This window comes from Hippoglossus stenolepis, chromosome 5, assembly GCF_022539355.2.
Source record: "Hippoglossus stenolepis isolate QCI-W04-F060 chromosome 5, HSTE1.2, whole genome shotgun sequence".
Lineage (NCBI taxonomy): Eukaryota > Metazoa > Chordata > Actinopteri > Pleuronectiformes > Pleuronectidae > Hippoglossus > Hippoglossus stenolepis.
Window position 1 is genome coordinate 14,476,367 of NC_061487.1, and position 21,928 is coordinate 14,498,294.

A 21,928-nucleotide genomic window follows, 5' to 3' on the forward strand; every position below is an offset into this window, starting at 1 on the left:
ATTTTTTTTCCTTCATTTAATTAAAATGGCTGCTGCCACAACAAAAAGCATCGCGTCCATCATCAAACAACCACCTGTGGCAGAACAATGTTTGCAACATTTTGCACTTTAATATTTTCTCCAAAACAGACAACTAATTTCTCCCACATTTTTACACTAATAGGAAATAAAACACCTTTGATAGCATAAAGAAAAGATATGTAGAAAAGTATTAAAAGTTTTTGGATGTCTCAGATTAATGTAAGTAGCTGCTTCTTCTGTTACTTCAATCATTATGACATGTTTATTATATACTAGCAGACACAATGAAAACAGAGCGAGCCCTGGAGAGCGTATTAGTCTAATGATGGTGCGATAGCTGCTGTGTTACCTGCAAGACAGATTAGTGAAAAGAGCCCATCTTCTGGATATCATCCATTCAGCTCGTGTCATTGGTTTGTGACTTGAGACAAAATAAATTCAAAAAAGTGACATCAAACAAACAACCACTTGATTGTTTATGGTACAATCTGCAAAGTAAAAGTGGTGCAAAACAAGCAAACATTTTAGCCTAAAAATCTGAATGATTCCATAAGTTACCAATTGAATTTTTACGCTATTCTGGAAGACAGCTCTATCTAGTTCTGTAGAACACTAAGTCGCAAAATACATAGCGCAGAAATGCATCATGGATGTTTGAGTTCTTAATATGATTGAGACCAAACCTACTCTAATGACTCACACAGTACTCCCAAAAACGAGATTTCTCATGACATTTATTCAAATAAACAATACAGTTTATAATTTGCTAGGATAAAATAATGAGTTTTAACACATAAGAAGCATTTGGGAGAGAATTCCCCAAAGATCGGAAACTGGGGTAAAGGATGTGTTTGAATGATGGCTGACACTTTGGTGTCATCTCCTGACTTGTATCAGTGCCTGTGTATACATGTCCCCTCCAGTCAATCTTGTGAAGACTGCCATATTCCAGAGACATGGACGAGCATCCACAAGCAGAGAGCTTGACAACCAGAGCAACCACCACACAGAACAATGCAAAATCTGGAGGGGCACTGACATTTCAATGTTGAATCCTCAATCTATGTGCGAAAAAAAAAAATACAGTCTTTAATGCAAAAGCATATCAGCGTTATAAAACAGTCCTACAACCTTTGAAAGTTTGCCCTATATTCCTCATCTGCCAAAGAATCACGCAAGTCCATCTGTGTAGCTCTGTTTAAAGCAATGTTCAGTCTCACTGCAAGGCTAGAGATCGCTTCAAAGAGGCGCGGCCATCGTCAGCCCCGTCCCGTCCAAGTCTTCCCTGCAAGAGTAATGCAAATGCCTGACCCTGTTTGACAGTGATCCAGCCCAATTAGCCGCACTACAAAGCTGTGCTGTCAGTACATTCGTATTACCTTCCTTCAATCCCCAAGGTGCAAGCTATGCTTTAAGAGGGCTACTCCAAGCCATGTTGGGAAGAGAGAAAACGAAAGAAGCAAAGAAAAAAAGAAAAGAAAAAAAAGAGTGAATGTCACTCAGTTTGGCTCTTGCAAATAATTAGTAATCTTAAATGTTAAACACCTCTAACAACAACTAAGAGGGTACAGCAAACGGTTAGAATAGAGGGGCACGGAACCGGTGCGTACATCCTTTCCTTTGTACTGTAAAACGGAATCCTTTATCTGATCACTTGGCAACTAAGAGAAATCCTTTCCATCAGTCCCCATTGAGATCCACTGATAAGGTGTTACTTGTGCACCGCTCTGAAGAGACTGAGGATGATAGGGCGAATGCCTTATTGCCAAAGACCAAACTGTGGAGGGATCACACAGACTCAACCTACGTGGCAAGTACACCTTCATCAATATTGGTAAAGAATAAATATTTCAAAATTTCAAAATTATGCAAACACGTGCCACTCTTGCTCTTTAACTTCCATGCATATGGACTATTTACAAATTGAAAAATACAGACTTGCTATTTTGTTCTTTTGATGATTTTTTTTTTCTCCTCACCCCCCTGAAATGTCTTTGCCCCTTTGCAATCAGCCTCTTAACATTCAGCCACCCAGACAAGGATCTCACCACATATAGCAGACATGGCCAGGACAATTAAAGCTGTGTTGAAAACATTTTCACACTAATGGGAAAACAAAAGTCAAAATCAAAACAGAAAAGATTCACAAGCAAAAAACTGAGGAAAATAAGATAGTTCAGGGCAGGTGTTACAATACAAGCCAAAAAGATGTATTTGTTTAAGATGGATTTTCTGCTTTCCCAAGACTCCACTCTGTTGCTAACAATACTGTAGTACACTTTCTTTTTATTACTCTACCTTTTATTTAAATATAATTTACTTTTAAGATTTTGTTAAACAAATCCAGGAAAAATGATGCAAAAGTGGTTGTTTTGCCAAAGGAAGGCGGCAGAAGGCCAGTGCTGCCCTGTTAAATTGCATCAGCGCTCTAGTTTGTCAAGATACTCAAGAGTCCGTTGCATTGGGATGTGTCCTCAATCCTCAATGTACTCCCACAGGTCCTTCTCATAGCCTTCATGCACGTGCTGTAGCAGCACTCTTCGCCTGCTCTCACAGTATCTACAGACACAAGAGACACTCATTTTAGTCCAAGAATGCACAAACAGTGGACGACATGGATTACCATTCCTCCTTCACTGACCTGTACTTATCTTGTACTTTCTGCTTGATATCCTGCAAGGAATCCTGGGATATGTCCCGCTCTAGGTAGCCAGACAGCACCTCAGTGGCATTTTCCAGGTCTGCCTGGTTGTTCTGTTCAAACAAAAAAAGTGACAAGCAATATTGGTTTATGTCCCAACACAGACTCCAGAAATGTCAGTAATCCATGATGTGCTGCATAAGGCCCAGCTTAGACTACAGGAACCGTGGGCCCATTTCTTCCCTTTTGCCCCCCCCCAACAATCATCTGACTGTGTTGGTCTTTGTCAGTGGAGTAGATCTGCTGCCAGAGCAGAACCATGAATGGAAATGTGACCAGAACATCCTGGTATAATCCGTCTAAAAATGATGACTGTACAAAGAAATGTTGGGACTGGATCAAATGAGTCAAGAGTGTGTGTGTGAATAAGACTAGAAGAAAGGTAATGTTGGCAAGATAACCTAATAATATGTAGGATGATATCTTCTGTTATGTGTTGCAATAGTGTTGTGCTTTGTAGCAAAATTCTACATTTTGTGTGATGAAAAGTGGTTTTACAATTGTTATATTAAAATGTAATCGGAGCTAGACCAAAATTGAAAAAATTATATCTCAAAAGACTGAAGCAAGAGTGTCGTCATATATATATAATAGTTTTCATTACTGTGCCCAACTATAAGTAGAGAAAGCTCTGGAAGCAATTAGTGATTCACTCGACAACCACTCAACTTCAAACCTTGTGTGGTGATGTCACTGATTACATCATCAAACGTTGTATGCTTCCTCCAGCCCATTAAAGTACATGAGTAAGCTTCTGCTTTCCTTGTTAAGTTTTGAGTCAGATTCTTTGGTATAAAATCAGGGCTTAGTTCAGATTTAAAATAAATCTTATCAATTTAAAAATATTATATTGCTCATACCTCAAAAATAATGGACTGGTTGTTCTTCTTGAGGTAGAAGGCAAAGACGTAAGTGAACATGAGTGTGGAGCGGCACTGGCAAAGCACATCCACAGCCTTCTTCAGAAACTGCACCTCAATCCAGGACATGTTGTGCTGCTGCATCTCCTCCATCTTCTGCTTGACCTGAGCATAAAGCTTGTGCTCGAAGCGCAGGCTCTGCATGTGGTTCATGTAGCGGTTGCAGTAGAATAGGTACCTCTGCAAGGCTGCCCTGGATCGCTGCTCACACACAAACAGTATGGAACGAAATTTTAACTTTTACTCCAGTCTAGCTCACAGGTACTGGATAACCAGCAATATATAATTAAACATCTAGATTTTATAATGCAAACATTTCAGGCAATACATAATTTATCAGTGTGGGATAGTTAACCATGTTTGTTGAAGATGTAAAATACATTTATGCTTTCAGCCACAACACACAAAGCACTGAAGCAGTAAGTGACCAATATTGATTATGGGACATATTAGGCAGCAAGTAAATAGTCATTTCTTATAGTTAGTGTGTTGGAAGCATTAACATGGGCAAGTAAGGAGCTGAACAACTTGTGACAAGGGCCAAATTGTGATCACGAGATGAGAGTTAGAGCATCTCCAAACTGTCAGGTGTAGAGTGAGGTTTCTGGTACGCAGCAGTCAGTACCTCCCAAAAGTGACTACAAAGAAAGGACAACTGCTGAATTGGTGACAAGGTCATGGGAGCCTTTGGTTCATTGCTGTGCATGGGGAGGGAAGGCTGGCCTGTGTGGTCAAATCCCACATAAATGCTTCTGTAGCAGAAATGCTGGTTATGATAGAAAGCAGTCAGAACACACACAGCATCACAGCTCACTGTGTAGCCGCAAATCAGTCCACAACCGAAATTGTGCACAATGGGCACATTGCGCTCAGAGCTGGACCATTGAGCAATGGAGGACAGTGGCCTGGTCTGATGAGTCATATTTTCTTTTACATCATGTGGATCGTCGGGGTGCATCATTTACCTGAGGAAGAGATGGCAACAGGATGCGCCATGGGAAAAAAAAAACTAAAAAGATCAAGCCGACGGAGACGGCGTGATGCTCTGAGCAATGTTCACCTGGGAAACCTTGGGTAGTGGCATTCATGTGGATGTTACCCTGACACGTACCACCCACCTTGACATTGTTTCAAACTAATTAAACCCCTTCATGGCAAGGAAATCCATCTTAAACAAGGATAACCTGCACTGCCACTCTGCAAAGACTATTCAGGAATGGTTGGCTTGGATATTGGATAGGTTTCCAAATTCACGAGATTCAAATCTGATACTATGATACACCTTCAAAGATTTTGTGCATTCAATTCTTTGACAGTTCAGAGGTACTTTGGCGAGACCTACATATTTAGCAGGTGGATTTAATGTTGTGGCTCATCAATGTATTTTCAGGCCAACACAGCAGCATTCACTGTAATAATGTTTTGTACAAAAGGAGCTGATGAATTTAAACAGATTGTTTTGGAATTTATCAAATTGTATAAATTTCTTCTGGATTTCTTGTATGAATGTGCACGTGTGAGCCAGTGCAGAAGGATGGAAACAATACTTGCAGCGTGCTGCTGCATCTGTGTTTATAAATGGAAGTTACATGTTTTTAATAAGACTGAATGCTGCACACTGATATTAAGTGATTATGTAGCAAATATACATCAAAGATAAACAGTATGCTAATGTTTTCAATATTATTTTCAGGATCATTAATTACCTCTTGTGCATCCCTGGCTGCCTTGGCATCATCTTCATTGTAGCGATTGCAGTTGTACCTGAAACAATACGACCATTAAAAATGTTTTGCAGGATAACACACACTGCTACTGTTGAGAGCTTTCCATAAACAGTGGCTGCTGGCCAAGCGGCTGACTATTCATTTAAGTCCAGCCAGACCATATTTCCTTAAATGCTTAAATAGGCCTGCAGTCTCCTGGCATGTTTTACACAACCACAGTGGGCTGACAGCAAATTATGATGGAGAAGAAAAAATGATTACCATATCCTTGGTTTACATTTATGTATTATGTATTAAGATATAAAATTGCATGACCATCTGCATTTATACCTGTGAAGGATATACATATCCTACGATCATCTATTTTCCACATACTTAAAAAAAGTTAAAGCTCTTAATTTAAGTGACAATGCCACCATCAAGACTTTCTTGAAGTATAATCCAACATGGGAAGAGTCATTTACTAATTTGCTCTCTAAGCTCTCAGTTCTTACCAGGCTGAGCCGTGGGGTTCCCATGGACCAAGGCACACCCAGCAGAACTCAGCTTTGCAGTTCTGGTTCCGACAAACCATATGATTGCAGCCACCATCTTTCTCAATGGTCACATGGCATTTTGGACACTCCTGTCAGGAGAGGGGATCATGATTTTTGTAAATCGCTGCATGAGAGCAAGTTTTTTTTTCTTTTTCACAAAAAACTGGAAAAATAAAACATATACAACACTAAAAGCAAAGAGGAATTTAAGAGAAATGCTTAAAAATTACTTAAAAGACGGTAGATGTTTATTTTTAAAGACGCTAAGTCTGACGTTTTGACCAAAACATTAATGAAGGCCTAGTAGCTTGGAACTGGGAACATTATTCAATCAAACGAGTCATTTGACTGTAATACATGATTTAAAACCTTTAAAAACACCTTAGTGTTCATTTCAGTATTGCCACAATTGAAATTTCTCTGATTCCATTGCATGGATTCTCTACAATCATGAACCAGTAACTGAGGAAACCTAACAGACCTTGTTGATTCCATACCTTAGTATTTGCTGCAATCCAGTTTGAAGTTTCACTGTCATCATCACATTTCTTAATCCATTTTCTCAGCCACTACAAAATAAATAAAATGAAAAGAGGAAATAATCATGTTAACAGCAAATGTTGATTTTAACTCAAGATGAAGAGATAGTTTAGATATTTCTGATGATAAGGTGCTAAGATCTCTGCTGACTTACCTTACACTTAACAGGATCGTGCCAGTTCTCTCCACAGTTGAAACTGCAACAACAGATCAGAAAAATAAGTCAAATTCAAAAATCACTGTTAAATGGTCGACAGTCAAGTACCGTTAGTCATTTCACAATAGTTTAATACACAATGTTTTAAAACAAGCTCTCGTACCAGAACTGACGACCACACTTGCACCTCACTGGTTTGGCATCTGGGTACTGGACTTTGACAACGTGATGGCAGTCTGGCGCAGGGCACCACTTTAACAGTCGATTGCACTTGAAAGAAGTGATGAGACAGTATATAAACTCTGTTTCATGGATGCTATGTTTTTACAAGTTGTGCATACAGATAGTCTGATGACTCAAAATAATTAAAAACAAATTTAGTTTTCATATCCATTTCAAGGAGGAAAAACAAATCAAAGCTTACCTCTACAAAACTATTTGTAATTAAATGCTGGTACTTCAACTTCACTTTTGAATCTGTTATGAGGCGCCTATAAGAAAAGTAAAATCAATTACAATTAGTCTTCATTACAGAAAATGGATAACTGATCAAAACCTTTTATGCACATTGCACCTTCTTAACAGCAATGCAACAAACAAAAAAAAGGGGTTAGGGTTAGTTTTGTTAGGGCTTCGTTTTTCCTTGAGTTAATATTGCACCAACAACACATTTTATATTATTACTAAACTAAGAGATTGGGTGCAGGCTACTTATTCTGGAACAACATGCACATTATATGTTGACATGGGGAACATGTGTGTCAGTGCATGTTGCACCCTTAACTGATGAGTGAAAACACTTTTAGGTCTCTTGCTAGCTTGTGAGATCAGAATGTAGGCTAAGACAATTACTGTCAGCTTAAAAGCTGGTACATGAGATTAGTGTCCATGCTTCCAATATGGAGGTACGTTTCTTTGGACAACAGGCTGAACATAAGTACTGTGAAGCAGTTAAGCAGTGGCCTGATCGAAGACAGAGAAATGTCAGGTTCAAATTAATCCAATTTACAGTTTATATTCCTGTAAAACAGCATGACGGATTAAAGGACAATCGTATTAATGTTCCCGTGCTGATTATTGCTGACCAAAATGAAAAAAAGACATAGGAACAAATACAAGCACAAAACAGATACTCACATGACTGTGTTGTCATCAACCAAAATGTCACAACTATGAGCGGGGCAAGAAATGGTCTGAGAAGAAAACAAAGGAGGCAAATCATTAGTCAGACAGCTTTTACTTAAATGACTGAATACATCTCAGTAAATCTCAGTGGGTACCTGTCCCATTCCTTCTTCTATGATTTTGGTGGTCAGGTAATCTCCCCAGCACTGCATGCAGAACTTGTGTCCACACTCCAGGCCGGTGAAATACTGTAAGAGAGAAGGAGAGAAGCATCTAGTGAGATTCCAGATAAGACAAACAAGGCGACACATGATTATAAGCATATGAACTTTGGTGACCAGGATAGTCAGAGTGATGCTATTGAAAGAAAAAATATCTTGAGTTAACAAAACAGCTTTGTTTTCACAAACTGTTTTTACAACAAAAATGGATAATTCTATGTGCTACAAACTCCAATGTAAAACTATTTTAGTAAAATATAAAGGGTGGGATAATTATTTTCTGCTTTCTCTCTGACAATTTAATATTTAATACACTAAACCTGCTCCTTCATGAATGAATCATTTGTTGAGATAATACACTGTATTATATGAGTGAAACCATACACTCATACATTTGTTTTCACCTTGACCTTTAAGCTTCTTCTGCTGATAAAGGATTTAATAATATTGTTTCCCAGGGAGGAGTGCGTCATTGGAGGGAACCATGTGCTTCAAAACATGATGCACATGAATATAGATATGTTAATGAAAACTGTGACTTCCAGCAGAATGCCTCTTCAACAGTTATACTTCCTCCACCTGTTCATACATTACAGTATTGCATGTACCCATGGATAATGGACACCCTGCACTTTTGACGACGTCCACATAAAATCTTGTATTACTTTTTAAACCAATTTTGAGTGTACATGGAAGATGTAGCAGTGAGTGGCACAGAGTGGAGAAGAGCTGGCTCAATAAAGTTTATAATTTCTACCAATCATTTGCTATGATTGGTAGAAACACAATCCTTTGCTATTTCCTGCTGAAATCATATAGCATTGCTACTAAACAGCTGTTCAAGTAATTCCAAGTGAGATGGAAATAGAAGCATTAAACTTTCCAACAGTTATGTAACACTTATAACACAGTTTTTCCCGAATTGTTTTTGTATTAACAATCTTTACTTACAATTGGAACAACTTACTGTTCAAGCATTTTTATCATCTGGCATGCCTTGACATTTTTCAATTGTAACCCTGACTGAAAAAGCAGGTCAAAAAAAGGCCCAAAAAATACTTTGATACTTTACTTTTAGCATGAAAACTAAAATCAATCACAGTGCTGTTTATAAATCTAACCCACAGTATTGAATACTGAGTTAAATCAATTACCTTTAAGTTACATGATATCTGTATATCACAGGTGTCAGAAGACAATAATCCTGGTTCTTCATAATAGATAATGGGTTAAATAACACATAACTAACCAAATAAGATTAAAGGTCTGTGACAATGCGCCAGTTAGGGGACTCTTTAAATTAAACAAATTAAAAGCAAATCTCTTTGTGCTATTGTGCCAAAAAAACAAACAAATAAATGATCTAATAATTCAACATAATCTCATAAAACGACAACTTGCAACTGAGCACACGTTCAGCTCCTGCAGCGTAATACAAGTGTCATTACAGGACTCACAGAGTTGGGGAAGTTCAGATAGCATATCTGACATGGCATGTCCTGTGCCGATGATCTAGTGTTGATTGGAGGACGGATCCGAGGCTTCTTACTGGGGTTAATGACATGACACTCAGAGAAAAGCTTGTCCAGGTTACCATCAAAATACCTGTATAAATGAAAAAAACAAACCAGAATTAAAAAAAAGCATTAAGACAGTAGAACAATGGGAACAAATAAATTTTTTTAATGCAGAGATTGATACCTTTCCATAAGCTTTTCTTTATCCCAGTTGAAGTGACTGAGAAGGATGCGTGTTATTGTTGCAGGATTCTGAAGGAGAGACAAATGATTGATCAGAAATAAACCCAAATTTACATTCAACTACTGCCAAAGAGGAACCTATGATGATGATCTCTCTCTCTCAAATTCAGATATCGATTAAGACTAATGTTAGACCAGATTGGTCCAACATTACAATAAATGAAGTCAATGAAATCCCCGATAATAGTTGTAGATTTAATAGTTCTCAAATTACGATTCACCCATGTATGATGTTTGGCTTTAACAAACATCTAAAACATCATTCATTAGAGTAAAATACATTGCTATACCATCACAAACGACAGCCTCTTAAGTGACATAACGTTCAATCTACTCGCCTGATACCATCTGAAGACATTTTCTAAATGAATCCGCAAAAAGTATTCCCTGCAGGGTAGAGTTTCAGATATCTTTTTTCTGTTCACAGTACAGCGAGAAACTGAGGCCTTAGTACGTGCGTCTATTGGAAATATACATAAAAATAACTTTTTGGGAGTGTACTATTAGCCTAATAGAAAGTCAAGCAATTCTGAACTCTAAGTGCAACAAAAAACTAAAGTGAACCATGTCAATGGACACATTTAATGTAAAAGGTTCCATCGGATCCATTTTTGCCCAAGTTCTGGTTTGAAATTAACTAGTCCTGAGTAAATTTCCATTTGAATTATCATTTTGTATTTGTAGCATGGTTTCTACAATGTTAATATGATGGTTCACCATTACAGAAGCACACCATACGGTACAGCCCTGAAATATTGGTGATGCTGCAAATAAAGATAATGTCACAAACACAATTGCATTACACTGTACGTAGCGTATTTTCAGTGCATACGTGGCTTAACATATTGCTCTATTATGTGAACACTAATGAAGGCAGTGAATACTGAATATTGCTGAATTAATGAAGTTACTACCTGAAGCCGGAGTCAGCTGAAAGTCACTAATGGAAATTTTCAGCTAGCAAGTGGCACATTTTAAAGTGAAGTTGGTGGATTTGTGCTGGATTTGCATATTCTCTATGCACACCACTAGTTATTGACCACACCATTAACTGTACAAACCTACTCTCTCCTGATAGTTTAAATTAAAAGAAAAACCCAACATAAAGTATCTTAGTAAAGTGCTTGGCCAACAAGAACCACAAAAAGAGCATTGGTGTACCTTAGCATATATTCTATAGGTCCATATAATATTGCCGAGATACAATAGATATGTGCTCCTATCACCAGTTTCGTAGTTCAGGAGCAACACAAATACTCAATTCTATGTTTAACTCTTGACCTGCATGTGTGGCTAATGATGAGAGTGGAGCTGGTGGTTTTCGCTGTGGCATCCATTCAAGCTGAAAAATTATCATCAGGAGAAAAACAAGTTGTATTTCTGTAAAAATGTTATATTGTTCTGAGTCAGTGCTGTCATATGCTCATCTACACGTTCTAGCTTCTGTGTGTTGTCACAGAAAATAGTATGTCTGCAAGCTTAACTTGTTGATATGATATATATTTGAAAAGTGCCATCTCAGACAGTGACATGAAGTGAAACGCAAAGATGTGTCACTCTGTTGGAATAGCTGGAACCCACAAAACAGTCTGGTGGTTGTGTCTTCTTTGACAAGCAGAGACAATTGTGTGCAGAGAGCAGACAGACTGACAACAGACAAGTTTAATTCAGGCCCGTTATCGAGTTGATTAGTTACAACTGATAAAACAAACCAGCAGCACGTTTCTAATTTTAACCAATGCAGCAACAGCAATGATCAGTGCCAGCTAAAAATGTGAGGCTGCAGCTGAATGTTTTCTGTTATTTGCCAATGATTATTAGCGTTGAAGCTCAGTAAACCTGTAAATAATCAAAACTAATCTTCAAATAAATTCAAATGACCAAATACTTTCTCACTATGCACCTGTCAATAGGAAATATACTAATTCAAAGCACTTCATAGAGCCTTCAGTTTTTCTGAAATAAAAACATCTAGAGTTTAAATAAGATATTAAAAAAACAATAATGACATTAGTGTCTATGTCTCCATAACGTATGACAGTGTGACAGCATACTAAAATGACTGTTTATTAGGAACGCCAAGCTAAAACTGATCCAATATGACAGCACTGAAATAAATGTTATAATGTACATTTTGTGTTGGTAGTGAATTGGTGAGGTGCAGATTTAATTCCATAGTCATTTTTAGGGGCTGTAGTTTGTGGTGATGTTTATCTGTACTGAGTTATCTTTCCCGACAGCGTTTTCAGACAAGGCAAAACCTCTTCACATGCACAGTCACAAGAGACCAGAAAATAACATTCAAGTGAGGTTAACTATCTTGTCACATATTCCACACTCACAACTTTAATTTAGAACACAGACATCTGATTTTAGTTATTAGTTAGTGTTGCAAAAACCTGAAAATAAAAAGGAGTTACACATAAATACTATTTATAGCAGAATCACGATGTATGTTCTTTCTGCTATAGAAATAACTCCCATGTGGCTGCAATGTCTCCACAGAACTTACAATTTATATAATCTACTTCTATGGGCTTCTCCCTAGTGAATGGGGACACTCACATATATGTAATACACGCTGAAGGCAACGTGATTTCTTGCAATGGTAAAAAGTGACAGATTTATCAAGAGCACTTTCCATTTTATTCTGTTCCCAAGTGAAGCTAAAGGAAAGGAAATGGAGGCATCAAGTAAACGCAAACCTGAAGGACTCCATTGAGTCCCCCCTTCCTCAAATCTGATCTTTAATGGTCAACAGATTTCAATGTGTTCGTAAGATCCACCTATCCGGCCGTTTTACTAGAAGAGTCGCCATGGAATAGTTTGTTAACATAAACGCAAGTCACCTAGCATGGAACTTGCTAACCAACTCGATGACCAAGCCTTTCGTCCAACACTAGAATAACGTCCACGGACATTCGATTCTGTACATTTCTTAAGGTTAAGTTTAAATCTGCTCGACTAACACACCTCAGTTGTCATCCGGCACGACTTGGCAGTGACCTAATTGGAGACGTAATGCATTTAAAGCCAGGTGCTACTTAAACCGTTACAGCTGGCTAGTTAGCAAGCTAGCTAACTTGCGAGCCATCATTAGCTTAGCAACCGTTACTGCCAACTTCTCAATAGGGATGAGACTACTTCCTGGAACACTATGCGTTTAGAAATGGTTGCTTTAATGTGCAAATTTAAAGTGGTCCACGTCTTGGTTTCAATGAATACGCACACAAACGGGGGGATATATTAGGAAAAAATATATATTTTTGTCCTTTGTAAATCGGGTCACTGAAGCTGCCAACTTCCAGCAAGTAAACTACTCCTGCCATGCTAACGGCTAAGCTAACGTCCACGGCCTGTTTACGCTTCAGCCAAGCCCGGACCCCGGTCTTTCCTACCACTGACACAACAAAATACCCACCTGGATGACCTCGTTGACCTCCTTGATACACTCCACCATATGCTGGAGGATCTGCTCGGCGGTCAAAACCTCAAAGCGGTAGTCCTCCTCCTCCTCCTCGCCGGGACCGTGGCTGCCTCCGCCGGTCTCGCCGCATTCGTCTCGATCCCCACCGGCCACCACGGGATCGACCAACTCCACCTCTCCGAGCTCCAGGGTGTCGTCCTCGGGCTCCTCTTCGGCGCTGTCCTCGCTACATTCCTCCTCCTCGTCGTCGTATTCATAGTTATAACCCTCGTCTGAGTCCATTCCTGGGGTGGTTATCAAACCCGCGACACGCACACCAGAGGCTCTACGGTGTGTGGGATGTCGACCGAGGAACAATACGAGAAACCCAAAAATTATCCGAGCCTGTTTTCAGCTGCAGCGAAAATAACACAGTAAGGGCAAGCTCAAATCGTGGCAGCGGTAGCTCGAGAGGCACTTCCGGTGTCAACACCAACTGCCACTGATTTGTGAAGGCAGCTGCCTTGGGCCCCGCACTGTTTAAAGGCAGCTGTCTTTCTTGCCACACTGTGTGAAGGCAGCTGCTTTGGATGCCACACTGTTTTAAGGCAGATGAGATATATAATGGTTTATGAAAGTTTATTAGATAGTTAGTTAGCTCTCGGGGGGTTGGACTCAAAGTAAACCAAGAAAAGCTCCACCTCTATCAGACCCATATGCATGATCTTGGTGTCTATGGATAGGTTAGAACTCAAAGACTGTATTCCCAGTTACAGTGTGACTGATACTGTGCCTGTGTAAACTGTGATAAACCAAAGGAAAACTGCAGATTTTTATCCTTGCCTTAAATTCTACATAAGATGGTGAATAACTCCATGATAGCAACGATGCACAGAGATGCCACTGCTCATGTAGCAATTTATTTGACTACAATTGAACCAAAGTAGATGGAAATACCAAAAAGGTTTTGGTAACGGAATGGTAGGACCAGGCACACTCTCCTTTTTATATGTATTCTCTCTAGGCTGAATAAATGTATTCAGTGTTTTTGTGTTACCAGACAGCAAAGAGAGACTCACACAATGTTACTTTCCAATTGCATATAAACCGTCTACAGTTTTATTTACTATCAGGAGTTGACTTTGGCCCAAATATTTTCCTTATGACAGGATCTCATAGGCATTCTCCAAGGACTCTTAGTTAAATACACTAACATCCATAAGAACATTTAAAATAGACTTATTGTTACTCCTTCAACTTCAAAATATTCTTTATGAGTTATTAACTTCTATGGTGCAAAAGCATCAGCTAGATGTATGCATATACTAGACAAATGACAAATGAAGCTGTACACAACAAACAGCTACTGACCTACTACTTTTTAACCAAGTTTTATTCTCGTGTCTTCAGTATTTATATGAATTCAGTTAAATGACAATGACTCCATGGACAGCAATATTGATACAGGCTGGCTTATCCTGTTCAAATAAAGTGAAATGTACTGATATTGAAGCAAACTGTTATTTATACTTTTCTGGCTAACCAGTAATTTCAAGTACATCATCATCAAGGTTACCAAGTACAACTTGAAAAATCCAAAAAATGTTGCTTTTGATGACAGATAGACATTCATAATGTGGAAATAAACGCCTTCTGTTTTTTTAATGTTTGAGTAATTTGTGCAAATGCAGATCATAATAACTAAATTAAATCATTAAATTATAGCATTGTCTATTGCAATGACATATTGTGTCAGTGATGGTAAATGTTAATAATGGAATCTTAAAAAGGGCTACAGAGCTGCAATAACACAAACAGCAGGTTTTACATTTGTCAACGATCGCAAAGGTACTGTAGTAAAGACTGGGTTAAAGTGACTTTAATATTAAAAAATATTTGAAGTTCCAAGGCACAAACATTAAATGGCTAATGATACATTAATAACTGCTTCTCACCATCATCAATTCAGACAGAGGAGTAAAGTCATAGCAAATTTGAGTCTTTTCATGTAACTCATTGAAAAGAAAGCAGTGTTTCAGTTTCAGTCATGAAGCATCATGTTCCACTGCCAAGTCCTACCACATTCGTGTGTACCAGATTGTTCAACATGGTTTTAACAGCAGCTCAACTCTCTATCAACATCTAAAAATGAGGCCTGGATAAAGAAAGACACACCATTCCCGTTGTCAACGGAAACTGGTTACATCACCTTGACATGATTTGCCCCGAGATTGTTGTGTGGATCGGAAAGTACAACTGACTTAGTATTTGTAATATAAAGCACTCTAGGCTAACACACCTTGAAATTGTCTATACCACGCGACCTAAAGATGCAAGACTAAAGACAAGTGAAGGAAAGACATTTTCTACAAATTTTGGAGATAAATGGAAACTAACAATACATTCAAAAAACGATCCATTTAGATATCTGCAGAAAAAGACATGATATTGAATATGATAAAGATATGCACAATAGGCTACATAAATATACACATGTAAATACCGGAATGTACAGATAGTAATGCAGTGAGTGTCCACTTGTTGTTGCACATTGTTACAGGGCAAAGTAATAATGATGTCCTCAAAAGTTTTTTGACAGCAGTACATGTAATATAGCCTACACATATCCAACAGTAATATAACTTGAATACAGTTAAAAAACAATTACTAAGCAATATGAGGACATAATACTTAAGAGAGAAAAAAGAACATATTTGTTCTCCTTAATCTTTAGGGAAACCTATAGCCCAAGTGCTCATCTACAGTATGTGCTGACTAGTAAACTTCTTTTTCCATGGAGACTGGATTTCTTTGGCTTTGAAAGAAATATTATTATTTTATTTGTTCTGTGTCGCCATAAGGAGTCTGAAGTGTGGCACGGGCACATCTTATAAATGATCAGTAGACAAAAATAAAAGAATTAACATGGCATGGACCCATAAAATGCTTAATAAATCTTATTTAAGTTTAACTAAACCCCTGAAACATTTTTTTTATTCAGATGAAAACCAATATATCTGGATATTTAGTAGAGAAAATATTTTTGGGGGAATTCGGCCGTGTTAAAATACAGTACATACGAGCACAGAAAATATAAGAATAAAACAGATGTGAAGGGATGACACCATAACTATGCGCAGCGTCTCAACCATCAATGCCCCGGAACAATAACAAGCAAGTTCACAACTAGTCCAAATCTCCCTGAATGAGTCACAAACAGCGGTAGTTGCCCTCAAACAGGGCGGCAGCAGTTGCAACTGCCCCCAAACAGCAGTGGTAACTGTGACAGCTGCCTTTACAAATCAGTGGCAGTTTCTGCTGCCACCGGAAGTCCCTCTACGAGCTGCCGCTGCCACGATTTGAGCTCGCTGTCGCTGAAATAACAACAAAACGTCCCCGCTGCTAAGCCAACAAAGAGACAAGCGTCACCCGCTGACGACGGCCTTACGTCAGCCGGACTGTACGAGACCAGACTCCAAAAAAATGAAGGACATTTACATGGAAAACTTTTTCATTTCACCCGGACACGCCTCCATAACGATTTCAAACGCAATTAATAATAACAATAACAATAATAATAATAACATATTTATTGTCCACAACAGCTAAGTAACGTCGTGGAAATTATTAGAAGAATGATTGTTGTGAATAACGATAGATAGAATAAACCCATGTGATATAATGATTCCTAAATATTCTCATTCCTCAAACTGATAAAGTAGGAAGTAAAGAACAAAATAAAATGCGCCTCTATAATTAGATAATCAAGTTAAAAGACAAGTCACGTTTGCAGTTAGTTCTCTTTACTAAAGTTTATTTTGCTATTAGGCCTATTAATTAATAGCATAGATAGTATATGATGTGAACACAGGGATTTTCTCCTTTGGTAAACAGTTAGTGTCATAAAAAAACAGTTTGGCCCAGATTTGGCTTTCATCCTACATCCCACATATCAAGTGGAATGATGGCACCTGGCCGGTCTGACCCTGTTGGCCAGATCTGAACCACAAGTAAGCCATAGCAACACTGCATGTCAACCAAAGGTGCCAAAGGTGGCCCACAATTGTTTTGCTATTGTACATGCTCATATCCATTTTTTTCAGCCCACAAGAAGGCACAAAGTGCTGCATAATTCTCAGAATGCTCTCTAGATCTGCTCTGGATGCTAATTTTTCTCTTAATATTTCAGACCCTGGTATAGGTGATAAACTGAGGTGGAATTAGGACCAACAAGGAAACTGTTATTGGTTCATAGGCTCCTAATTTTACAATTGTACACCTTGATGCAGGTTAAAGATCCAGTCATTTACAAAATGGTAAATATTTACAAAGGTACCTTTGTGTTTCAGTGATACTTAATATAACATGTGATGATGTACCAGTACTTTTATTTTTTTTTACCTCTTCAGGACCTTTTCCAGCATAAACACTGACTGTCAGGACCAGAGGACCTCATGGGGATCAAAGCTCAGCCCTAATGAGGCAAAACATAATTTCTGAGGTCTTGGTTAAGGTTAAGGGTGAGATGTGAATTGTGGTTATGTTAAGGTTGGGTATTAATTGGTCAAGGTTAAGGTTTGAATAGACGTCAATACTGAGTCCTAATAAGGATATGTGCACAAACCTGCGTGTGTGTGTGTAAACCCGGATCTTTTAAATTCTAGTATGAACATTAGAAGTGTTTGCATCTGGTGATATTTATGAATGTACTTTATGAAAGTACACAATTCTAGAACAAAGTGCTCACTTGGATTTGACTGGTGTGTTTGTTATGTTGGCTTTTACAGTGGATCAATGGGCTTTGTAGAGACAATGGTTTACCAGTCAGTTAGTCAGTGTGTGTGGGCCTATACCTTCACTAAAACCCACAATGACACTAGAGCAGAGAAACACATAATGGTAGTTTGACTTAACATTGTCAAAACTAAAGTAGACAGGATGTGTCTGCATTTATAAATAAAAAAACAAATCATATCATAACTATAGTGAGTGTAATAATTTAAATTGCATAAACTAATTAAGAACACGTGTAATCAAAAATACCAGAAATAAACATGTTAACAATCAGCTGGAAAATGTCGGTCTTGCATGACGGTTTTTTTCAAAGCTTGTTCAGCAAGTTTCCCTGGATTTGTTATGCTACTGGGTATTTAATAACTGGCCTAATTATCTCTCTGTTATTCAGGCAGATGCAAAGGTTTGTTGATTTAATTCTAAAATTGAATAAGCAGATGTCTGGAAACCTTCAGTCAGCTTTTGTCTCAGGATGATTTTGGCTCAGTAAGTCAGAATTTTCCAAATGCTCAAACTGTGGAGGCCTCTGTAGTTGTTACTTTTGATTAAACAATCTCATCCTGTAAAGCTTGATTAATGTTTGGACAGGATATACTAAATCAAATATTTTTCCCTCTCTTTTCTTTTCCTCATTTTTTTGTGAACAAAAAAAGTCTTCCCCCGGTTTCAGTTCAGCTCACACACACACACACACACACACACACACACACACACACACACACACACACACACACACACACACACACACACACACACACACACACACACACACACACATCCAATAGTGATCAAGGTGTTTCATTGGCACATTGTTGATGATCAGCCCTTGTCAGAGCTGCACCTCTCCAGATGAAGTGAGCTGTTAAATAATCAGGAACAATAAGAGTTGTCTGCACATGTGCTATAATTTCTATTGCAAATATTTTTATCGGCATCTTATGAGACGAAACCCAGCTTTCTAATATCCTAAATGTTTTCGTCAAGTGGCTTAATGCGGATGGAAAACAATGAAAAGTTGCTTCCACCCTGAACAAAGGCCTCTGGCTGTAATTCAAGGGGTTTTCCAATGACTCACATCTACTCAGTCAGATGTGAGAAGGGTGATCTCATTTGGCAGGTTGAAGGGAATAAGGTTCCTGCCTGCAGTTTTATTTGTCTAGTCATGCACAATCACAAGGATAAGGAAAAATGTAAAACCCAAATGAACCACATTTACTAAAGATGACAGTTTTTTTCATATAATCTCTGGTTGATCTTCAACAAAATGCTCTTGCTTTGATTTTCTTAAACTACAAATGGTAACAAGGTGCACTATATCTACAGATCTTTCTTATCTAAAGGGCTACGTCAGCTGCATTAAATTTCTGAGCTCAATATCACAATACAAGAAACTCAATTTTGAACAGTCCCTACAAATTTTGAAAGTTGTATCGATTTCGATTCATCCACCAGGGCAATCTGACCTGTTGACGCTCTGCTACAGAGGGGAAACCCCTACAGGAACTTTAATGCCAAACTAATTCCTTGTAAGCCTCCATCCACTACTAGATGAGACTATTTAAGGAAGTGTTATCAGTGTTTCCTGATTCCTATATCCACACAATAGTGCAAGAGGCAGATTTTTCCTGCTGGTATAGGCTCAAACATAACAGATCATTTAAATGCCTCGGTGTGTTTTTAATCAGGAATTCTGGGTTTTGATCAGAGGGCCCCGTCCTTCAGAAGTAAGAGAAAAACATGTGAGCTGTGGCTATTGTTTAACTGCTGTGATTTCTAAGTTTAATTTACAGGCAAAACTTGAAGACTGTCAATGCAATCATTTTACAGACATTCAGTGTCCTCATTCCACGTTGTTTTCAAACTGTATAAATAATGTAATTCACTCAAGTTTGCAAGATGTAGATGTGATGCATGTCAAGCAAACCTCACGGTGTCACAGCAACATGTTTTTCAATTATTTGTTACTTAATTTATATTTTCTTAGGTTTTCTGGAGGGGTGTCACCATCGCCTGCAATTTATTTGAACCTTATGCTTATGCAGCATCAGAATCACTTTCAGGAATCCACCTGATGACGTGTACAAATTCTGCCAACCTTGTCTGGCTGAAAGCTTGCTCTTGTTGGCCCAATTTTATATTAAATGACTGTTTTACTGAAAATGACCAAATAAAAGTATTTCTGACATCTCACAGGGTTGTATTTTTGTATATACAGGAAATCACTTTGAATTTATCTGTATAAATAAAAAGAACCTGTGGTCAGGGGTTTTCCTCATCAATTTCAAGAAATGTGTCAGAGCTTTTCCTTTTCTCCAAACTCCTCAAGCTCTCGTCTTTTTTTTAACTGATATGTTGATTTTGCTTTGACCTGCTTATATATCGAGCAAATGCAAGTGTAATGTAAGTGGATTTAAATTAGCATGGATGTGGCCCAGGAGATGTGGTTACGGGATTGTACTGTGATATGTAAACCTATACATGTTCCGGGCTCAAACAGCATGTCGGACTCAGCAGCTGCTGCAAAGAGCCTGTAAACACACTGTTGTGATACAGTCAGAAGGCGTCTGTCTCTCTCTAGAGGCCAACCTGGGAACGACAACATTAATGAACACAAGAACAGCTTTAACTAGAATGGCATTCAGGAGAGTCCATACATCCACCAAGGCCTAACGGTCCCCTTAGGAAAAAAACACATTTAAATTCACTAGATCTGAATTTTCAAGCCTAGTCCCCTGAACATGTCTGATTTTTTAAATCAAGATAAATGAATTATTCTCTGAGAAATCGGAGAAAAACACAGGTTATCTCGCAATGCTAAAGAATCTGCCCCCGCACTCAAATTTCATGTGTTCTTTCCGAATCCATTCCACATCCTTCCATCAATTTTCATCGTAATCCCTTCAGTAGTTTTTGCGTAATCCTGCTAACTAACAGACAGACAAAGAAACACAGATGAAAACATAGCTTCCCTGGCAGATGTAATAAGACGACCACCGATTGCCCCAAAGGCCAGAGAGTTGACATTCTAATTTATCTTAATTTATGTCTGGTTACCTTAAGCTTCATGTACGCCATCGGCAATATATGCCCATCCTCCTTTTACCTCTATAAGCCAGAAGGACACTCAGAAAAAAGCGCATACCTCTGCCAAGGCCCAACAGTCCCCTTAAATTCAACCAAGCTGCAAATTTTTACACACTCATAGATATCAGTCCCCTGAACATGTCTGATCTCTTTCATCAAGATATCAATGAATTATTCCTTGGGAAAATAGTTGAAAATGTTGAAAAATGCCTCATTTCGCGATGTTAAAGGAAGTGAAAATGTTTTCCAAATCCTCACCAAAGTGTAATGGGTTCTTTCCTGACCTTTTGTGTTGTGTTTTGCCCATGTACATTGGTTTTTAGGTTGGTTTGTCAGCAGGATTGCGACAAAAGTACTGAACAGTTGACCACAAAACTTAATGTAAAGATGGGACATGGGTCAATACATATTCAGTTAATATTTTGGGTGGATCTGGACAAAGATCCAATATTCTTTTAAAGGAAGTTTAGTTTTTTCACATTTTCTTCAATATGGGAGTAACTCAGGGATCTTGATGAAAAGAATCAGACTGATATCTGTGAGTGCGTGCAACCTGGTGCAGCTTGATTGAATTTAAGCAGTCTGTTAGGCCCTGGTGGAAGTATGTGCTCTACTTTTTACAATTCTAGTTAACTTTTAGATTTCTGGTAAATGATTTGGAACATCATCTCTATAAAGATTAAGAGCTGTTATTTCTAGGACATAACTAAATAAGCTTCCCGACCCCTTCATCAGCGATTCCTTACAGCGGGCCTCAGCGATGTTAATTTACCTGTTGAAATGATGTGACATGACTGTGATATGGACTGAGACATGAGCTTTTCTCCATGTGTGGATTAGGGTAGTGGCAACAGATGGCAAGGCGGGGCGATCCCTGGTAGCCATAGTGCTGACACCTCAATCCTTCTACTTCATCTAACTTGGGGGGTTGGCGGA

General features: G+C 38.4%; 1 protein-coding gene across 3 annotated transcripts; it reads right to left on the reverse strand.

Moving 5' to 3' along the window:
* Positions 1–738: 738 nt before the first annotated feature.
* arih1 (ariadne ubiquitin-conjugating enzyme E2 binding protein homolog 1 (Drosophila)) lies at positions 739–13,597 on the reverse strand. Of its 3 annotated transcripts, XM_035157794.2 has the most exons (15): positions 13,130–13,597; positions 9,650–9,717; positions 9,406–9,553; positions 7,883–7,975; positions 7,740–7,795; positions 7,027–7,093; positions 6,766–6,872; positions 6,600–6,642; positions 6,403–6,474; positions 5,864–5,994; positions 5,349–5,406; positions 5,194–5,208; positions 3,583–3,843; positions 2,663–2,775; positions 739–2,580 (listed from the first exon to the last, which is right to left on the reverse strand). In XM_035157794.2, exons 1-15 carry the CDS (start codon positions 13,415–13,417, stop codon positions 2,496–2,498), a joined length of 1,605 nt encoding a protein of 534 aa, XP_035013685.1. In that variant the 5' UTR covers positions 13,418–13,597; the 3' UTR covers positions 739–2,495. The 3 variants fall into 3 exon arrangements, with proteins under 3 accessions (XP_035013685.1, XP_035013686.1, XP_035013687.1); XM_035157795.2 differs by lacking the exon at positions 5,194–5,208 and having other exon boundaries at positions 3,583–3,846; XM_035157796.2 differs by lacking the exon at positions 5,194–5,208 and having other exon boundaries at positions 13,130–13,596.
* Positions 13,598–21,928: the final 8,331 nt, after the last annotated feature.